We start from the raw sequence: 22858 nt of genomic DNA, 5'->3' as shown, positions 1-22858 counted from the left end.
AAGTCAGTGTTGCCCTTCCTTACAATCCCTTCCTCATTCCCTAATTATGCTGTTTTAACTTTTCCTCTTTTGATACGTTGTTTCATTGTGATGGAAAAATATTTTTTCCCTGTGGCTTGTAAAAATTCTGCTATTTTTCCAAATATAGCTCATATCCCTTTCTCAATGAAACTGCTGCACACTCCTATGTTAAACTCACTCTTTGATAAACTCCCAAGGCACTTCGTATAGTATTACTAACACTTAATGATTCTTCAGGATCTCTAACTGTATCTTATCATACCATATTGCAGTTCATCTTCTGTTTATGTTGTGTATGTACTCGATAAATACTTAGATCTCATGTCTTGATTTTTAAATATCCTTACTAAATTAGTTCAGAGCTTATTTTGTTTGTTTTAATCTTGAAAAATTTTTTAAATTCTGAGGTCACATACAAAAAACACTAAAATATGTTTTCAATCTAAATTTAAATTTAAAAGATAAGTCATGAAGACTCATAACATGATATTCTTTATGAAATATTTTTGTGACAAACTTCTGCAATCCTTGGTACAGGAACTTGTTCCAATATTGTGGTACCAACTTGTAGTAGACTAGATTCTCAATGTTTGTTTTGTTCTTCAGGGCTTTTTTTTTTTTTCTTTAACGGGCTCCAGTGGGCCAGAAATTATTAATTTTACTTTTTGCTTTTTGTGTTCGTAGCATGGTTTTGTCACACAGCAGTCCTATTTGAATAGCTGAATGAATTTCTTTGGTTTCTATCACTGAGGTTCTCTAATATCCAGGCTGATAATATCTGTAAATAGTTTTGTTTCTGACATTCAATTTCTATTTGAATTGTGCTTTATTTTTGCCATTTAAAAATGCATTCCATTATTCAGTTTAACACTGTTTTTAAGGCATTATAAATACAACATTTGGTAGTTATTCTTTATGACCCATGATGTAATTTCTTGGTATGTATTTTACCCATTATACCTTCAATGGATTAAAGTGTCTTCTTTTCTGTCCCAGAAATTGTATTTTTGTAGAGGAGTCAGTAAAATACCAGAGTTTTAACTTTAATTTTAGAATATATGCTGTTATTCAGTAGCTTTCACATAAGAGCTAAGTTAGGTGGGAAAAATTGGTTGGATTAAACAAAAAAGCCTTTCTCTTTCCAGATTGCAGCAATTCTCCGGAAACGAAAATTAGACTATTATTTACACAAACTACTCCCTGAGATCCTACAATCTGCTTCATTTCTGACTGCTAATGGGGCCTTGTATATGGCTTTCTTTTGCATTTTAAGGTTGGTACTCATAATCACCACTGGAGGTTAAAACAGATTCTTTTGTTGGAACTGTGAAACAAACAGATGTTTATGTAAATGTTGTGCAGGTCACTGCTTGTATATTTTTTTTTCTCTATCAAATGGCATTTATGTATCTCAAAGAAAGGTTGTTAAATAGGAGTTGTGGGCCTCTTGGCTTAAAGATTAATACAGACTTCAAATTATTGCTATGATTATATAGCAAAAGTGCTTTGGTGTATCATGAGATTTCTGAGGCCTACTATATTTACCAAGTTGTTGATTAGGATATTTTAACTTTCCAATTTCATGGATCAAGAATTCAAAGCAACTGTGCATGGTGTAGGTGAGGTCCACATACAGTGACTAGACTTCAAAAAGACTATAAAATGCTCATGTTTATAGGTAAAACAGTGAGTTAACTCCTGGCATATCCTATTGATGAAACTTCTCATTAAGTCTTATAATTATCTATGTCACAGGCTTCCTATGACATAGATCAGTTAGAATTCAGTTTTTAGTGCTGTGACATGCCTTAACATGTTTATTAGATATTTACTTCTTATCTTTTTTCCCACTGATTGTTGAAAATCCCAACTAGTGTTTTTCTTAAATCTGTCAAGTTAAAATACTAACTTTACATCATTTTCATATTACTGTTGCCCAGAGTAGTTCTGTAGGTATACATTAACTGCAATTAAAAAGATAATTTTCAAATATCCTTTACAGATTTTTTCCTGTCAAAACATTAATATTTATAAACTTACAGATTATGCAGAAAATAATTGATAAGGTTTATACTACTGAGGAAATTATGCCTTTAAATTGACCTGAAACTGTGTGTAAGAAACTATCATATGTACTCTGGAAACTTTCTAATACTTGTTCACATGCTAAAAATAAAGTTATAAAATAATTAGGCTTAAAATATTACAATAATAATAAATTGCTGTTGTAGCATATTTCTTTATGTTCTGTGAAACTGGTTAATTTGTGGAAATGCAAATACCTATAATACTTATACTTAAAATGCTTATAGTTACATCTGTGTTCCTCCTTTAACTGACTTATTGAGTTATTTTTCTTGATTTTTACATTCAGTAACTTCCTATGGCCTTTGTGGATTTTATATTGGAGGAAGAATCACTTCTAGTTTTCTCGAACAGGAAGTTGCTGATGTTCATTTTAGAAATACCCATATTTCATATGCTCTGTAGGTTTTCTAATTCTTTTAAAGCTAAGCTTCAGTTAAAAATATCATTTCATTGGTGATCCTTAATCTTTATGTGTATGTATTTACATTTTTTCTTATAATGTGTTTTTTATCCATAGACCAACTTTGTTCAGATGATTTTTTTTGCAAGTTTTATGTGCTGCTTCTCCCTTTCTTAGGAACATAGTGTCTTTGAAAGGAAAAAAATCTTCCTAACATTTCCAAATATCTTTTTTTTTTTTTTTGATCTCTTTAAAAACCCAAGCAGCTAATGGCCATTTTATAGCATGTGAACACCATGTAGATTTTTACTTTCAAGGAACATATTCTAGTAAGTGAAAAATGATATACATATATATCTAAATAAAACTAAAAAAATATACATTACTTTAGTAAGTACCGTAAGAAAAAGTTATCAAGGATTGTAGAAGCAAAGAAGGGGTGACATTTGTTAAGTATTTATCATGTGTTAAGAAATAGGGGTAGTAATAATAATTATAACAGCTAACATTTCCTTAGCACTTTCCATGTGCTGTGCATGGTGCTAGGAAATAGCTCATGTAGTCCTCATGACAACTGTATGAGATAGGTAATATTATTGTTCCCATTTGATAAGGAAACTGAGAACATAGAGGGTTTGCATAGTAATGTTGGATCTAGGGAATGTCTGAATGAATGTGACTGACTAAATTATTGGAAGGAGAGATACTTATTAGTTTGCTGTTGTAGTAACCAGATTCGGAGATGGTAAGAGACTTAACTAAGGCAGGGGTAGCAGATTGGAGAATTTGAGAGTTCGATTGCATATGGAAAAACTTAAGGGAATGATTTAATGTGTGGGGAAAAGGAAAAGGGAGAAGCTAAGGCTGTTTCAAAGTGTCACACGTAAGTGGGTAGGTCGTCGTTGATCCTATTAACCTAGGAAAATAGAGGAGAGAGAGCAAGTTCATGGCAATAGGGGAGAGAGCTAATGAGTTAGTTTGGTTATGGACATGTGGAATTTGAGGTGCTGTGAGACATTTAGGTAGAGTGTGGAGTGAAGAAGGGGAACTTCTGTTTGTAATAACTGAAATAACCAAATAAAAATTTCATACAAAAATTCCAAATTTGAATTTCAGGAGGATACTTGGAAAATTCTACTCTTGGAGTCCTGGCTTTGGTGCCGCTTTGCCAGCATCTTATGTGGCCATTCTAATTGAAAGAAAAAGCAGGTAAATTTTCATATATCTACATATTTAATAGAACTAGTTTACTGTCCTCTACCCCAACTAAAATTTTTTTGACTTACTATTTCTTATAGTCCAGGGGTGAGAAATATTTCCACATATATTTTTAGTCTTACAGATACTTGATGGAAAATTTAATTTTGTATTGATATTGTTATTTATGTTTATTAAGTTCATTAAAATATAAAGATTGACTTTATAGAATAATAATACCCACTGGTCTTTGTTTACTAAAAAATTAGAGAGTTATCTCTAAATAAAACATGACATACACAAATCTAATTGAAGGTCTTTTCCATAATGACAATACCATTATCACACTTGAGAAAATTAACAGTTTTCTTTTATCATCTACATCTGTAATTTGCTTCAACTCATTGAGTGATATCTGTTAAAGTCAGATATCCTTATTTTTAAGGTATCCTCTCATTGAAAAAAATATGTTCATTTATATAAGCCTGAAAGTGTTTCAAGTGACATAAGATTTCTTTAAAATGCTATAAGCTGTTATGTAAATTATTCAGTCAGGTAAACAGCTGAAGGTAAAACTTTTGCATAGAGGAATTTTTACTGTCTCATGAATAATGATTTTCATTGCCGAGAACTGCTTTGATTCCATCTTTTTTCCAGAGAGTCACAGTGGGGTCATGTATTAATCAAGATAAGGTCATCATCCAGTTTATGAAGATACTCGCTAGAGTCACTCATCTCACGTTAAGAGTATAGATAGATCTTATCAGTTAATTAAATATTTACTTAAACCACCTGAGGCCATTTTTAATGCTTTCTTGTGTAACATAATGGTGTCTAAACATTTGGTTCTTTGCTTGTGTCAGAATACTTTTGGATTATTAAAATTACCAAAATCAAAGGACTGGTGGATATTGTTGCCCCAGCATAATCAAGTCAGAATCACTAGAAACATAGGTTATCACACCTGAGAGTATAGTACAGAATAGTACTGAGTATTAAGAGTGTGATTCTGGAGCTGTACTATCTGGTTTAGGCAACTGGCTCTGTCACTTACTGCAACTACTTGATTTATTTAAAAATGTGAATACTGGTTTTAGAAATATGATTTTAAATCATACACGAAACTTTAAAGATGCTTTAAACCAAGTTTGCTCTTATTTTTAGCACTTGAGTAATAAGAGCATTTTAAAAGTTATTTGCCTACTTTTCAACAGAAAATGTTGAAATTGAATACTTGTGTACCCACCTAGAGTCAACAGTTGTTAACATTTTGCTATTTTTACTTAGTTGTAAGTGATTATATGTATGTGTGGTTATGTGTGTGTATGTGTGTGAATCATTGTAAACATTATGACACTTTATTCCTAAATACTTGAGCATTCAAATAGGGGTATTTTCCTATGTAATTACAACACTATTATCAAAGTAAGAAAATCAACAGGCACTCCCTAATACCAGCTAGTCCGTAGTGTCCTAAAATACTTTTATTACTGTTTTTTTGAAATAGACTCTAGTGGAGATTATGTATAGAGTTTTGTTTCTTTATTTTCTTTTAATCTAGCTAAATCTCCCCACTCCTTCCCTCTCCCCATGACATTGATTTATTGATGTGACAGTTGTCTTGGGTGTAAAACTTTTCTGGTTTTGTCTGAATTTTTTCTTCATGGAATTGTTTAATTGTTTCATTTAATTCATGTATTTCCTGTAAACTAAAGTTTAGTCTAAAGACTTGATAGCATTTAGATTAAACATTCTTGGTAAGAATATACTTCATAGATGATGCAGAGGCCATCAGGTCCATAATTCCAAGTAGTTCCAAGTTTGAATATGTGATTAAAGTGGCAATCATCAGATCTTTTCAATAAACCTGTTAATTTGGGGGAATTAGATTTCTTGACATTCCACAGTCCTTTGCTGGAGTGAACCTGAGTTGATCATGATAATCACAATTTGTGGATTGGCTAATTGTTGTGTGTGTGTGTGTGTGTGTGTGTGTGTGTGTGTATTCTTTATTAGGATTGAGTGTCATTTACTTCATAAATATTACAGAAGTTTTCCTCTTTTTTACTGCTCTAGAATAGTTTAGTGATGAATTTTCTGGCTTTTGAGAATTTTCTATTAAAGAAGATTAAATGGTCCCTTTGTTATTAATTTCTAGTTTTATTGCATTCTTATCTGAGAATGTTCAGAGTATTTTCTCTGTATGAAACTTTATAAGGTTTTTATTGTGGCTTAATTTATGCTCAATTTTTGTAACTGTGTTTTGAACATTTGAAAAAAGTGCATTCTTTTATTGGGAGTTCAAAGGTTGGTAGATAGCTATCAGATCTATGCTATTGAATATGGTTTTAGGTTGTATCTTTAATTCCAGGTGCAATTTCTAGCATTAAAAAGTATGCTCTTTTGGGAATGCAAGCTGGTGCAGCCACTCTGGAAAACAGTATGGAGGTTCCTCAAAAAACTAACAATAGAACTACCCTATGACCCAGCAATTGCACTTCTAGGCATTTATCCATGGGATACACGTGTGCTGTTTCAAAGGGACACATGCACCCCCATGTTTATAGTAGCACTATCCACAATAGCCAAAGTATGGAAAGAGCCCAGATGGTCCCTCGATGGATGAATGGATACAGAAGGTGTGGTATATATATACAATGGAGTATTACTCGGCAATCAAAAAGAATGAAATCTTGCCATTTGCAACTATGTGGATGGAACTGGAGGGTATTATGCTAAGTGAAATTAGTCAGTCAGAGAAAGACAAAAATCATATGACTTCATTCATATGAGGACTTTAAGACACAGAACAGATGAACATAAGGGAAGGGAAGCAAAAATAATATAAAAACAGGGAGGGGGACAAAACAGAAGAGACTCTTAAATATGGAGAACAAACTGAGGGTTACTGGAGGGGTTGTGGGAGGGGAGATGGAATAAATGGGTAAGGGGCATTAAGGAATCTACTCCTGAAATCATTGTTGCATTATATGCTAACTAATTTGGATGTAAATTAAAAAAAAATAAAATTAAATTTAAAAAAGTCAATAACAACAACAACAACAAAAAGTATGCTCTTTATTTCATTTAATGTATTTTGGCTTGACTTCCAAATTTTTAGTTACCTTTTTTTTTTTGCTTGCATTTGCCTAGTATGTGTTTATCTTCTTGAAACACTTTATATGTCTGTCTCATATGCCACATAAATTTGGGCTATATTTGGAGTTCCAATCTGAAAAAATCATTTTATTTGAAAATGTAGGTTCAGTCCATATACACTTACTTACACAACTAATATATTTAGCTTTTTATTATATTTGTCACTATGTACTCTGTTTTATTATTATCTTTCTTTTACTTTTAACTTTGACATGATTATAGAGTCATGGAATATTACACAAATAATACAGAGAGACACATGAAAACTTAATCAGTTTCTCCGCAGGATAGCATCTTATGTAACTGTAGTATAATAAAAAACCAGGAAATTGACAATATTGTCAGCTAGACTATAGCCCTTATTCATGTTCACCAGCTTTTACATTGACACATATTGACCATTATAGTATCTTACAAAGTAATTTCACTGTTCTAAAAATCCTCTGTAGTTGGCCTTCATTTCACCCTTCCCCCAACCCCTGGTGACTACTGATCTTTTTAACTGTCTCTGTAGTTTTACCTTTTGCAGAGTGTCATATAGTTAAAATCATACAGTATGTCAGCAGAGATTGGCTTCTTTTTTTTATTAATATGCCTTTAAGCCTCATCTATGTCTTTACATGACTTGATAGGTCATTTCTTTTTAGTGCTGAATAATATTCCATCATCTGGATATACAACTGTCTTTTGCCCTGCTGCAGGACATTTTGGTTGCTTCCAAGTTTTGGCAAATACCAGTAAAGCTGCTATAAACATTCATGTGCATGTTTTGTGTATTTATGTTTTCAACCCCTTTGGGTAAATTACCAAGGGGTATGATTGCTATATCATATGTTAAGAGTATGTTTGACTTTGTAAGAAACTGCAAAACTGTTATCCAAAGTGGCTGTACCAGTTTGTTTTCCCACCAGCAGTGAATGAGAGTTTCTGTTGCTCCACATCCTTGCCAGCACTTAGTGTTGCCAGAGTTCTGCATTCTGGCCATTTTAATAGGAGTGTGGTAGTATCTCATTGTTTGAATTTACATTTCCTTAATGGCAAATGTTGTAGAGCATTTCTTCATGTGCTTTTTATTTTATTTTATTTTATTTATTATTATTTTTTATGTGCTTAATTAATCTGTATGTCTTTATAGTAGATTTCTTGTATACAACATGTAGTTGGGTCGTGTTTTTTTGATCAGCTCTGGTAATGTTTGTGTTTTAATTGGTATACTTAGACTATTGACATTAAAAGTAATTATTAATATAGATGGATTCATATCTACTACATTTGTTCATGTTTTCTTTTTGTTCCCTTGTTGTTTGTTTTGATTTTCTGTCTTCCCACTTATTCTGCCTTTTGTGGTTTTAATTGAGCATTTTATATGGTTCCATTTTTCTCTCCTTTCTTAGTAATTGATTATACTTTTTTTAAACTTTTTTTAGTGGTTGCCCTAGTTTTGTAATATACATTTACAACTAATCCTACTCTACTTTCAAATAACACTATAGCTTTTCATAGGTAGTGAGTATACCTTATGATAATAATGTAATCCTAATTCCTTCTTCCTGTCCCTTATGTCATTGCTATCATTCAGTTATATCTAAGTATTCATCACACACACACACACACACACACACACACACACACACACCCCTCATATATATACATAAGCATACAAAATCAATTACATTGTTGCTTTGATTACATTATTACATTATTTTTATGTTGTTACAGTATTATTTTGAATGAACTGTTATCAGAGCAATTAAGAATAAGAAAAATAAAATTGTTTTTTCTTTAATGTTCCACCTTTCTTTATGTAGATGAGTTTCTTATCTGTATTGTTTTCTTCCTCTTTAGAGAACATTTAACATTTCTTGCAGAGCAGGTCCACTAGCAACAAATATTCTCAATTTTTTTTTTTGGTGCGATAAAGTCAGGATACTTTCTCAGGGTACAGAATTCTAGGTTGGTTTTTTTTTTTTTTTCCCTTGTCAACAATAAATATTTCACTCCACTCTCTTGTTTGCATGGTTTCTGAGGAGAAGTTGGATGCAATTATCCTTGTTCCTCTATAGGTAAGGTGGTTTTTTTTCCCTCTGGCCTCTTTCAGGGTTTTCTTTATATTTATTTTTCTGTAGTTTTAATAAGGTATGTCTAGATGTAGTTGTGTTGTTGTGTGGTTTTTTTCTTGGGCATATATGCTGCTTGGTGTTCTTTGAACTTTATTGATTTGTGGTTTGGTATCTAACATTAATTTAGGAAAACTGTCAGTCATTATTGTTTTGAATATTTCTTCTGTTCTATTCTCTCTTTCTCTCCTTTAGCTTTTCCCATTATGTGTATGTTATACTTTTTGTAGTCCTTGGATATTCTGTATTTTTTTTTTCTAGTCTCTGTTCTTACTGTTTTACAGTTTTCAAGGATTCTGTGATATATCAAGAGTATGGTGATATATTCTCTAGCTCAGAGATTCTTTCCTCAGCTGTGTCCAGTCTACTAATGATATGATTATATCGAAGGCACTCTTCATTTCTGCTGTAGTTCCTTTTCTTTGTGGAATTTCATCTCTCTGCTTACCTTGCTCATCTGTTTCTGTATGCTATCTACTTGATCCATTAGAGTCCTTAGTATTAATCATTCTTCTGTTTTGTTTGTTTGTTTGTTTGTTTAAAAGTAGGCTCCACACCCATTGTGGGGATTGAACTCATGACCCTGAGATTAAGAGTCCAAGGTTCTTTACCTACTGCGCCAGGAGAGTGCCCTAATCATTGTTTTAATTTTAAATTCCTGGTCTGATAATTCCAGCGTCTCTGCCGTGTCTGGTTATGATGCTGCTCTGTGTCTTCAAATTGTGATTTTTGCATTTTGATGTGCCTTGTAATTTTTTTCTTGATAGCCGGGCATGATGTACCAGGTGAAAGGAATTACTGTAATAGGCTGTTACTAATGTGGTGAGGTGTTGGGGGAAGGAAACTGTTCTATAGTCCTGTGGTTAGGCCTCAGTCTCTTAGTGAGCCTGTGTCTCTAGACTGAAATTTATAAGCCTTTCTCAGTTTTTCTTTTCCTCTTAGGTGGGGCAGGATAGTTAGAATGTGCTGGAGTTGGATATTTTGCTTTCTTGCATGTGGAATTCTAAAGCTGGCTGGAGTTAGGTATTTCCCTTCCCCATGTCACTTAGGCTCTTGTAATACCCTAGTGGTTAGGCTCTGGTAAACTAGCTTTTACCAAGGACAGGCCCTGTTAAGAACAGAATGCTCTGGCTCATTTCAAAACGATTCCTCTGTGTTTCCCCTACTTGGAAGCGTAAATAAGCGGCTTTCCCCCTGTTATTTACTTAGTTAAGCTCCCAGAGGTAAAATGCACAAAGGTATGAGGGTCCCTCTATGACTGGGCACCCCTTGAGTTTTTCACTCTCAGACCTGTCCACACTGAGCCTCCTGCAGTTTATTAGTTTACTGTTTCCTGTTCTGGCTCTCATTCCCTCTGAGGTTTTAGCTGGTTTTGTTCTGGTAGATTGTGATTCTCTATCTGCCTGTAGTCCCTTCAGTTTTGGGGGCAATAGTTTGTAGGGTGACCTTGCTTCTCTTATGGATCTAAAAAGAGTTGTTGAGTTTTCAGTTTCCTTAGCTTTTTTACTTGCTGTTAGGACTAAGTGAGGACTTCCAAGCTCCTTGCACAGAAACTGGAAACTTGGAAGAAGACATTTTTTTTTTAGTCCATTTTTATGTATTTTTTTTTCTTTTTTTAGTGCTTGCTCTAAGGACTACTTAGGTATCTTTAACTTTAGAGCTTCTTAGTGTTAATATTCCACCATCTTGCAAAACGTAGAAATGTATTTAGGTCCATTTTAAGTCTGCTTGCCATATGATCTCTTTTATTTTGCTGCCCCCACTCCCTTTCTTTGACTGGTGAATGGTCTTTCTCTGGCACCAGGGATTCAATTATCCATTCTTTCTCCATGGATTTGTAATGTCCCTTGTCATATACCAATTTTTAATATATGTGTGCATTGTCAATTGCTCAATTCTTTTCTCTTGATATATTAGTCTAGGTATTATTTTTTATAATTTTAGTTAAAAAAAATCAAACTTTTCTTTGAAGATAAACGTGTTTAAATACAATAACACCAAAGTAAAATTGTGCTATTGATATTAATAACTATAACTTTTTAAGGCACAAAGAGGTTTCCTGGAAGTGAGGTGATAACTTGGATTTTAGTTACTAGTTCAATTCCTGCTCTCTTTTTGCTTTTGATAACAAACTTTTATTTTAAAGTTTTCTGCTTTCATTTCTTTTAAGTGAGCTATTGCACTGGTGTTTTATATGTAGACACTAGATAGTCTCAGAAAATTTGTAGGTAGTTATAAATTATGATCTGTTCTGAATATTAATTGGAATAGTCTGACCTAATCAAAATTTTAACTGTAGCTTCTTTGTAAGGATTTTCTTGTGGTTGCTGAAGAAAAATTGATCCTTATGTTGATGTGATTGTGGAGCAATTGAACCTTGTGTGATGTATAGTGATTTAGTTCTGTTGTTTATTAGGTGATGAATTTATTACCTGGAAATAGCTCTCTAGTTCTTTTTTTTTTCTTGAGAGTTGTGTGGTTGTGTGTGTATATGTATAGCCACCACAAATCCTGGTTTGGGGTCTAATTAAAAATTTAAATTTTAGCCTTTTTTTTTTAATTTTTTTTTTATTTTTTAGTTTTTTTTTAATGTAATTTATTTTTTAAATTTACATCCAAGTTACTTAGCATATAGTGCAACAATGATTTCAGGAGTAAATTCCTTAATGCCCCTTACCCATTTAGCCCATCCCCCCTCCCACAACCCCTCCAGTAACCCTCAGTTTGTTCTCCATATTTAAGAGTCTCTTCTGTTTTGTCCCCCTCCCTGTTTTTATATTATTTTTGCTTCCCTTCCCTTATGTTCATCTGTTTTGTATCTTAAAATCCTCATATGAGTAAAATCATACGATATTTGTCTTTCTCTAATTTCATTTAGCATAATACCCTCTAGTTCCATCCACGTAGTTGCAAATGGCAAGATTTCATTCTTTTTGATTGCCGAGTTATACTCCATTGTGTGTGTGTGTGTGTGTGTGTGTGTGTATATATGTGTATATATATATATATATACACATATATACACACACACACATACCATATCTTCTTTATCCATTCATCCATTGATGGACATTTGGGCTCTTTCCATACTTTGGCTATTGTTGATAGTGCTGCTATACACATTGGGGTGCATGTGCCCCTTTGAAACAGCATACCTGTATCCCGTGGATAAATACCTAGTAGTGCAATTGCTGGGTCGTAGGGTAGTTCTATTTTTAATATTTTTTATTTTTAAAAAATGTTTATTACTTGTTTTTGAGAGAGATAGAAAAAGGGGGAGAAAATGGGGGAGGAGCAGAGAGGTAGAGGAAGAGAGAATCCCAAGCAAGCTTCATGCTTTCAGTGTAGAGCCTGATGTGGGGCTCTGTCCCTCAAACTACAAGATCATGACTTTGAGCGCAAATCAAGAATTGATCACTTAACTAACTGAGCTACCCAGGTACTCTGTGACTTATTTTTTAAAAAGCAGATTTAAAAAAAATTTTTGGAGTTCACCTTTAAACATAGAAAAGCAATTTTTTTTGCTCCATCTTTTTATAAGTTTCTTTATAGTATATCTTATTTTAAATGAGTCTGGTCTATGTTTATCTAAAATTGTGTAAAAGTTAATGGTCTTATTTGCTTTGAGAAAGTGTTTTTTATTTACCACAAATTTTAGTAAGATTTCATTAAATATCAAGACTCCTTAATAGATTATATGTAACCTAGAAAGGTTGAAGTTATGTACATCTAGTTACCAAAGTGAAGTGTGTTAATATTACAGTTTTCACTTTAAGGAAAAAGAATTTGTAATTATGCCCTTAATTCATGAAGAACATCAGTGATATGTTGGTGGAGATAGCCAGCAGGCAGCTTGAAGTGTGAGTCTCGATTCAGAAGAAGCATGGTAGTCATAAATAAAATTTGAAATTTTCTTCTTATAGGTGGTCACTGGGGCTGTGGGAGATTAGAATGAAAATCCAGAATAAAAAGATATCTGAGGTTAGAAGGTGGTAAACGACAGTGTTTAATTAGTCAGTTGTCCATTGAGATGAGTGTACGGTTCATATTTTTAATAAAGTCAGTAATAGAGTGGAAGATAACAATATGGAGGATTAGCAGTGTCAAATTATAGTGGTAGCCCTAGTTTTTAAATCTCCAAAACTTGAGTTAATAGTGAAGTCTTTACTCTGACATTATACATTTTTGTACTCAATTGTGTAATCGGTTTTTCGAGAAGCATTTAATGAGGTAAGAGCATACACTATGGTTGTACACATACACATATGTGTGATGATATACATAGATACAGATATGTAAGTGAAGATCTGTCTGTCTTCATAAGTATGTCTTCATCTATATTGGTTTGACTTTCTTTCCTTCCTACTTTTCTTCTCTCCCTCTCCAACCCATCCATCCATCCATCCATCCATCCATCCATCCATCCGTCTTTCCCAGTCTTCCCCTTCCCTTTACAGAATTAAGCATGCTTTGCCAGCTAGTTCCTGAAACCTCCTAAGAGGGCAGTTTACTTAAATCTTAATCGTGTCACTGTGGGATTCTGAGAAAACTTTGAAGTTGTTTCCAGGGTTGCTCAAAAAATTTGTGCCACAAAGAACTGTGATCATAGTAACTCAGCAGGAAGCATTGGTAACATCTAGTTTATCCCTAGGTGGGCTGTTAAGAACTAGTCTTCTCTTTCTGTTTCTAGGAAGTGTTTTGTTTGTGGTTCAGAAAGTTGCTCTGATGGATTTTGTTTTGTAGAACTGCTATGGAATTTGCTTTGATATTTAGTATTAGTTTAGATAAGTTAAAACTGCAGGGTGCTCAAACATGACATGGATTAAAATATTGAAAATTGCATATTTATTCTAAACCTACTTATGTGTTGCATTGTTAGATTACACTGTTGGAGTTATGAAACTCCTAAGCAGATATGACCAAAATGAATGAACTCTATAATATGTGAATAAAATACCATGAATTTGGTTTATAAATTCTTGGCATCTTCATCTTTAAGTGTCATGTTATCTTCACAGGAAGAAAATTAAATTACCTTGCAGTCTTCTGAAAAGTTTACTTTGTATTATCTGCTGTATATAAAAGAATATGATCATAGACTCTTGCTCTTATTTTTCCATTCCTGTACTTTAAGGCGGTACTTTTATACTGCTCTAAAACATTGTGACAGATGAAAATATGTTGTATCTTGAAAGACTTTCTGAGATCATTAAATAGCATCTCGTAGTAGTCATTACAATTGTTAGCAATTTTCACTATGCTTTTCTCTCATCTATAATTTCCCGTTTTTTGTAGCGCGCGTGCACACACACACACACACACACACACACACACACAGATAGGGGGAGAGAGAGAGAGAGAGAGAGAGAGAGAGAGAGAGAAGGAATATATATAAACACTTAGAATCTGAAAGTTATACGATGCCTACTGTACTCCCTAATAGCTATAGTTATGAAATGTGTTACAGTGTCATTCAAAAGTTTCAGAAAGTTAGGGGCGCCTGGGTTGCTCAGTCGGTTGAGCGACTTGGGCTCAGGTCATGATCTCTGGATTTGTGGGTTTGAGCCCTGGGTTGGTCTCTGTGCTGACAGCTTAGAGCCTGGAGCTTGCTTTGGATTCTGTGTCTCCCTGCCTTCTCTCTGCGCCACCCCCCCCCCCCCCCCAACTTGTGTGCATGTGCACGCTCTCTCTCTCTCACTCTCTCTCTCTCTCTGTCTCTGTCTCTCAAAAAAAAAAAATAAATGTAAAAAAAATTTTTTAAAAAGTTTTGGAAGGTTAGCCAAAGAATATATACATTAAGGTTTCCAGACAAAAAGAAAAGACAATTGTCCATCTAATTAGACACAATAATGTTATTAAAAGATAAGAAAATTTGGAGTTCAATAGAATGTGAGGATACCTTTTAATTTACTGAGGTGTTAAGGAAGTTTAATTATTTTAATGTTTTCCTGCGGGAATAATGGTACTTTTATTACACAGAGTTCTTAAACAGTGATTCTTAACACTTTTTTCGGCAGTACCCCTTGATGTGCACACCCTTTCTTAAATTTTGCATAGAAGTTGAAGACATTCACCCCTTCCTGTATCAAAAAAAATCATTTGTGGTTCACTGAGCTTCACCTGTCTTCCAGTCAATCCAGTGATTCACAGAAGAATGGAAGTGTCACAATCTCCTGGGAAATTTAAAAAGTTACTGTTTTTCTAGGCCCTAGCTCTTCCTATTCAGGCCTAGGTCACCTTTTGTTCTTATTGGCACTTCTTCCTTCCCCATAACTGTTGTAGTATTATTTTATTATTACGTTTTTATTTTATTGTTTTTAAATGTTTATTTTTTTATTTTTGAGAGAGAAAGAGCGTGTGTGTGTGGCGGGGAGGGACAGAGAGAGTTGGGGGCCGAAGATCCAAAGTGGACTCTGTGCTGGCAGCAGAGAGCCCGATGCAGGGCTTGAACTCACAAACCATGAGCTCATGACCCAACCTGAAGTCAGATGCTTAACCAACTGACTGAACCACCCAGGTGCCCCTGTTGTAGTAGTATTTTAATAGGTAACTTGGTTTCTAGAGAGAATTTACTCAAGTAAAAGGAAGTGACCTGTTTGTCTTCAGATCTTGGCTAGATATAGTCAAATGTTTAATAGTAAAATGGCATTTAATAGACTTACCAGTTTCTTGTGATACTCAGCATCCCTGGAGAAGTGATAAAATAAATCAATATTGTGATACTCTGCACCTACCAAATTGACACTGGAACTGAGGTTGAAGACACCACATCTGGGAAACCTATCAAAAAGAGTCTGCTTTTAATACAGCATATCATGCCCTTCAGAGATACTGTCTTTTCATTCTTGAGGCTGTTAGTTCTGGGTTGGAATTCAGATAAAGCTGGGAGGGAGATGCTCTTTCTCATTGTTTGGGAACAATAAATTGAAACCTAAGACCAGAATAGGATTTCATCTAATAACAATACATCCTCTGCTTTTTCCCAGTAGTAAGAGTGTGTCAGGGTTTTATTCATTCTAAAGTCAGTGAGTTACACAATTTAAAGGTAAGTTAGTAATGGACAGATTTTCTACCATAGAAGCAGTGCTTTGGAAAGAACACGAAGCTGACTTCTAATTCCTACTTGTCTTTGTGCTACTTTTATATTTTTAAGTAAACCACATAAATTTTCTGACAGAGAAAGGATAATAGTATCTATATCACACTTTGTAAGACTCCTAAGAGGATAAAATTTGCTTTGAAATATTTATTATACCTTGCAGATTATTAAATTTTATGCAAATGTAAATTACTTGATCACATCTTTGCTTGCTGATAAATTGATATCACTATTTTTTTCTCCTGTCTAGTGGATATCTTTTGTGATTATGTTTCTATAATATATTTTATGTCTCTACTATATTCCTAGTAGGCTGGGTTCTTAGTAACACTTTGTCTAGAAATTCCATAACCATTTGTTTAGTGCCTATTAGATATGCCAGGTACTTTTGCGGGTGTGTGAAAATGTGAAGGTAAACAAGATAATCTTTGCCTGCTAGTTAAAGATAAACGGTTATATTATCAGGTAGATAATTTGTTGAATTTTAGAGATGGAATTAGATTAGTGGAACAAATACGGTAGTTCACTTCATAAGGAAATGTATGATTGGGTACTACTACTGAAATTGCAGAGATATACTTTTATTTTGGTTTTGTAATTAAGTATAATGTTTTTTTCTTTATATGTAATCGGCTTTGGGAAGATAGGTATCACTTGAAAAGGTTTTAACTTTTCTGTGTATGTGTGACTCTTAGATGTTGATGTTACCCTAATTTTTCTTTATGTAATTTACTTAAAATAAGAACATCTTTGATTTAGAATTTGGTAGGAGTTGATAAGATTGGTAAAGATTAGTAAGAACAATTTCAATTCATTTGTAGAAATCATAGACAAGAAAGCTACCAGGAAGCTTCTAGATCATCTTTGCAGTGATTTTCAAATTCTTTTTTAGAGGAGCAGTAGAATTCTGTTGTTTTTGCTGAGGTGTGTTAGGACCTGCTGAACAGGGTCATTGCCTGTGGGGTTTGGTTCAGTGGGTTTGCCTAGACCTCCTTCCCCTTTCAACCCGAGTAGACCCAACATTATGTTTATATTGGTGATAAATGTATGTTTTTGTTAAATAATTTTTATGTTTAAAGTTAGGTAACTAGTCTTGTTCCCTCATTAAAAAAAACTTTTTTTTTTAATATTTATTTTGAGAGACAGAGAGAGAGACAGTGCGAGCAGGGAAGGGGCAGAAAGAGAGGGGAAACACAATCCCAAGCAGGTTCTGAGCTGTCAGCATAGAACCCGATGTGAGGCTTGAACTCATGGACTGACCACGAGATCATGACCTGAGCCAAAGTCAGACTTTCAACCTACTGAGCCACTCCGGCACCTCTTGTTCCCTCATTTTAATGACAAAATTAAATTACAGAATACCAGAGAATTAAAGTTAAATAAAATTCTGATTTTCAAACTTCAGTTGTTAAGTGAAACCATACTGCCTCCATGTGGCTTTAGTGATAATAGAAATCTTCTTAAGCCATTTTATTTTTTATTTATTTTATTAATTATTTTTAATGTTTATTTATTTTTGAGAGAGACAGAGTACAAGCAGGGGAGGAGGCAGAGAGAGAGAGGGTGACACAGAATCTGAAGCAGGCTCCAGGCTCTGAGCTGTGAGCACAGAGCCCAACACGGGGCCCAGACTCATCAACGGCGAGATCATGACCTGAGCCGAAGTCGGACGCTTAACCGAATGAGCCACCCAGACGCCCCTTAAGCCATTTTAAATAATGAACAATCAAGATTGTATATGACTGGGTTGGACTTCAAGATTTCATTGACACGTTAATATTAAGACCTGACATGAAATTTAAGTGAAAATCATTTGATATTGGTACTTGTTTTATTTATAAAGGTTTTTTTCTTTTCAGTATGAAAAATGCTAATAATTGAAACTCAAATAGATTTTTATAATTTCCAAAGTTTATTTTAATTCTGTCCTTAAACTCTTAAAACATTAAAGACTTCTTTCCGTATGTATGTATGTATGTATGTATGTATGTATGTCAAGTTAGCTAACATATAGCGTGGTCTTGGCTTCAGGAGTAGATTCTTGTGATTCATCACTTACATACAACACCCAGTGGTCATCCCAACAAGTGCCCTCCTCAGTACCCATCACCCAACTCCTCCACCCACCCAATCCCCACCCCCATCAACCCTCAGTTTGTTCTCTGTATTTAAAGAGTCTCTTATGGTTTGCCCTCCTCTCTGTAACTTTTTTTTCCTTCCCTTCCCCTATGGTCTTCTGTTAAGTTTCTCAAATTCCACATATGAGTAAAATCATAGGATATCTGTCTTTCTCTGATTGACTTACTTCACTTAGCATAATACCCTCCAGTTCCATCCACGTTGTTGGAAATGACAAGGTTTCATACTTTTTCACTGTCAAGTAGTGTTCCATTGTATATATATACCATATCTTCTTTATCCATTCATCAATTGATAGACATTTGGGCTCTTCCCATAATTTGGCTATTGTTGATAGTGCTGCTGTAAACATTGGGGTACCAAGTGCTCCTACAAGTCAGCACTCCTATGTCCTTTGGATAAATTCCCAATAGTGCTATTGCTGGGTTGTAGGGTAATTCTGTTTTTAATTTTTTGAGGAACCTCCACACTGTTTTCCGTAGTGACTGCACTAGTTTGCATTCCCACCAACAGTGCAAGAGGGTTCCTGTTTCTCCACATCCTCGCCAGCATCTGTTGTCTCCTGCGTTGTTCATTTTAGCCACTCTGACCGGTGTGAGGTGGTATTTCAGTGTGGTTTTGATTTGTATTTTCCTGATGATGAGCAATGTTGAATATCTTTCCATATGTCTGTTTACCATCTGGATATCTTCTTTGGAAAAGTGTCTATTTATGTCTTCTGCCCATTTCTTCACTGGATTATTTGTTTTTTGGTTGTTGTGTTTAGTAAGTTCTTTATAGATTTTGGATACTAATCCTTTATCTGATATGTCATTTGCAAATATCTTCTCCCATTCCACTGGTTGCTTTTTAGTTTTGTTGGTTGTTTCCTTTGCAGTGTAGAAGCTTTTTATCTTGATGACATCCAGTACATTTTTGCTTTTATTTCCCTTGCTTTTGGAGATATGTCAAGTAAGAAGTTGCTGTGGCTGAGGTCAAAGAGGTTGCTGCCTGTTTTCCCCTGTAGGATTTTGATGGTTTCCTGTCTCACATTTAGGTCTTTTATCCATTTTGAGTTTATTCTTGTGTATGGTGAAAGAAAGTGGTTCAGTTTCATTCTTCTGCATTTTGCTGTCCAGTTCTCCCGGCACCATTTGTTAAAAAGACTGTCTTTTTTCCATTGGATACTCTTTCCTGCTTTGTCCAAGATGAGTTGGCCATATATATAAATAGTTCCATTTCTGGGTTCTCTATTCTATTCCATTGGTCTGTGTGTCTGTTTTCAGGCCAACACCATACTCTCTTGATGATTACAGCTTTGTAGTGCAGGCTAAAGTCCAGGATGATGAGGCCTCCAGCTTTGGTTTTCTTTTTCAACATTACTTTAACTATTCAGGGACTTGTGTGGTTCCATAGAGATTTTAGGATTGTTTGTTCTAACTCTGTGAAGAATGCTGGTGCTATTTTGATTGGGATTACATTGAATGTGTAGATTGTTATGGGTAGTATCAACATTTTAACAATATTTGTTCTTCCAATCCATGAACATGGAATATTTTTCCATTTCTTTGTGTCTTCTTTAGTTTTTTTCATGAGTTTTCTATAATTTTCAGTGTACACATCTTTTACCCCTGGTTAGATGTATTCCTAGGTATTTTATGGTTCTTGGTGCAATTGTAAATGGGATCGATTTCTTGATATATCTTTCTGTTGCTTCATTATTGGAGTATAGAAATGCAACCAATTTCTGTGCAGAGATTTTATATCCTGTGACTTTCTTGTATTCATGTATCAGTTCTATCAGTTTTTTGGTGGAGTGTTTTGGGTTTTCCATGTAGAGTATCATGTCATCTGTGAAGAGTGAAAGTTTGACTTTTTCTTTGCCAGTTTGGATGCCTTTGATTTCATTTTGTAGTCTGATTGCTGAGGCTAGGACTTCTAACACTATGTTAAACAACAATGGTGAGAGTGACATCCCTGTTGTGTTCCTGATCTCAGTGGGAAAGCTCTCAGTTTTTTCCCATTGAGGATGATATTAGCTATGGGTCTTTCGTGTATGGCTTTTATTGATGTGAAGGTATGTTCCTTCTATCTTGACTTTCTTTTTTTTTTTTTTTTTTAGTTTTTTTTAACCTTTATTTATTTTTGAGACCGAGAGAGACAGAGCATGAATGGGGGAGGGTCAGAGAGAGGGAGACACAGAATCTGAAACAGGCTCCAGGCTCTGAGCTGTCAACACAGAGCCCAACGCGGAACTCGAACTCACGGACTGCGAGATCATGACCTGAGCCAAAGTCGGACGCTTAACCGACTGAGCCACCCAGGCGCCCCTTTCTTTTTTTTTTAATTTTTAAATATCTATTTATTTTTGAGAGGGAGAGACAGAGTGCAAGCAGTGAAGGGGCAGAGAGAGAGGAAGACACAGAATTGGAAGCAGGCTCCAGGCTCTGAGCTGACAGCACTAAGTCCGATGCAAGGCTCGAACCCACAGACCATGAGATCATGACCTGAGCTGAAGTTGGACGCTTAACTGACTGAGCGATCCAGGCATCCCGTATCCTGACTTTCTTGAGGGTTTTATTAAGAAAGCATGCTGTTGGGCTGCCTGGGTGGCTCAGTCGGTTGAACGTCTGACTTCAGCTCAGGTCATGATCTCACAGTTCGTGGGTTCGAGCCTTGGGTCAGGCTCTGTGTTGACAGCTCGGAGCCTGGAGCCTGCTTCGGATTCTGTGTCTCCCTTTCTCTCTGCTCCTCCCCCGCTTGTGCTCTGTCTTTGTCTCTCAAAAATAAATAGAAATGTTAAAAAAAAACTTAAAGAAAGGATGCTGTATTTTGTCAAATGCTTTTTCTACATCTATTGACAGGATCATATGGTTCTTATCCTTTCTTCTTTTTTTTTTTAAAAATTTTTTTTTCAACGTTTATTTATTTTTTGGGACAGAGAGAGACAGAGCATGAACGGGGGAGGGGCAGAGAGAGAGGGAGACACAGAATCGGAAACAGGCTCCAGGCTCTGAGCCATCAGCCCAGAGCCCGACGCGGGGCTCGAACTCACGGACCGCGAGATCGTGACCTGGCTGAAGTCGGACGCTTAACCGACTGTGCCACCCAGGCACCCCTTCTTATCCTTTCTTCTATTAATGTGATGTATCATGTTGATTGATTTGTGAATATTGAACCAGCCCTACAGCTCAGGAATGAATCCCACTTGATCATGGTGAATAATTCTGTTGAATTCTATTTGCTAGTATCTTGTTGAGAATTTTTGCGTCTATGCTCATCAGGAATATTGGCCTGTAGTTCTCCTTTTTAGTGGGGTCTCTGTCTGGTTTGGGAATCAAGGTGATGCTGGCTTCATAGAATGAGTCTGGAAGCATTCCTTCCATTTCTGTTTTTTGGAACAGCTTGAGAAGAATAGGTATTAATTCAGCTTTAAATGTCTGGTAGACTTCCCCTGGAACGCCATCTGGCCCAGGATTCTTATTTTTTGGGGAGATTTTTGATAACTGATTCTATTTCTTTGCTGGTTATGGGTCTGTTCAAATTTTCTATTTTTTCCCTTTTGAGTTTTTGTAGCATGTGGATTTCTTCCAGATTGTCCAGTTTGTTGGCATATACTTTTTTATAGTATTCTCTAATAATTGTTTCTATTTCTGTGGTGTTGGTTGTGGTCTCTTGTCTTTCATTCGTAATTTTATCTATTTGGGTCCTCGCTCTTTTTGAGAAGTCTGGCTAGGGAGTTATCAATTTTGTTCATTCTTTCAAAAAACCAGCTCTTAGATTGATTGATCTGTTCTACCTTTTTTTTTTTTTTTTTTTTGTATGTTGCTTATTTCTGTCCTAATCTTTATTATTTCTTCTTCTGCTGGCTTTGGGCTTTCTTTGCTTCTTTCTAGTTCCTTTAGGTGTGAGGTTAGGTTCTGTATTTGAGACCTTTCTTGCTTCTTGAGATAGGCCTGGATTGCTATGTTTTTTCCTCTTAGGACTGCGTTTGCTGCATTTTGGACTATTGTGTTTTCATTCTCCTTATGCTTCCATATATTTTTTAATTTGTCCTTTAATTTCCTGGTTGACCCATTCATTATTTAGTAGGATATAAAAAAATATTTTTTTTTAATGTTTAGTTATTTTTGAGAGACAGAGACAGAGCATGAGGAGGGGAGGGGCAGAGAGAGAGGGGGAGACAGAATCTGAAGCAGGCTCCAGGCTCTGAGCTGTCAGCACAAAGACCGATGCAGGCCTTGAACCCACGAACTCTGAGATCATGACCTGAACTGAAGTCGGCTGCTTAACCGACTGAGCCACTCAGGTGCCCCAGTAGGATTTTTTTTTTAAGTTTATTTATATTGAGAGAGAGAGAGAGAGAGTTGGGGAGGGGCAGAGAGAGAGAGAGGGGAAGAGAGAGAGAGAATCCCAAGCAGGCTCTGCATTGCCAGTGAGGAGCCTGGTGTGGGGCTTGAACACATGAACCATGAGATTGTGACCTGAGCCAAAGTCAGATGCTTAACCAACTGAGCCACCTGGGGCGTCCCTAGTAGGATGTTTTTTAATCTCCATGTTATTTGAGGATTTTCCAAATTTTTTCTTGTGGTTGATTTCAAGTTTCATTGTGTTGTGATCTGAAAATATGCATGGTGTGATCTCAAATATTTGTTGAGG

At 35.2% G+C, this 22858-nt stretch overlaps 1 protein-coding gene across 5 annotated transcripts in view; it reads left to right on the top strand.

The window, feature by feature from the left end:
- The window catches only part of TMEM135 (transmembrane protein 135), a 449569-nt gene that overhangs the window by 90343 nt on the left and 336368 nt on the right, over positions 1 to 22858 (top strand). For all 5 annotated transcript variants that reach the window (XR_007156343.1, XM_047878352.1, XM_047878354.1 and 2 more), the window contains 2 exons: positions 1167 to 1294; positions 3626 to 3718. Coding sequence is in view for 4 of the 5 variants with exons in the window: in XM_047878352.1 (XP_047734308.1) it covers positions 1167 to 1294; positions 3626 to 3718 (221 nt within the window). In the remaining variant the exon portion in view is untranslated. The remainder of the gene's footprint in view (positions 1 to 1166; positions 1295 to 3625; positions 3719 to 22858) is intronic.

This window comes from Prionailurus viverrinus, chromosome D1, assembly GCF_022837055.1.
Source record: "Prionailurus viverrinus isolate Anna chromosome D1, UM_Priviv_1.0, whole genome shotgun sequence".
Classification (NCBI taxonomy): domain Eukaryota; kingdom Metazoa; phylum Chordata; class Mammalia; order Carnivora; family Felidae; genus Prionailurus; species Prionailurus viverrinus.
Note: the sequence above shows the minus strand (reverse complement) of the source record. Positions and strands in the feature narration are given on the sequence as shown.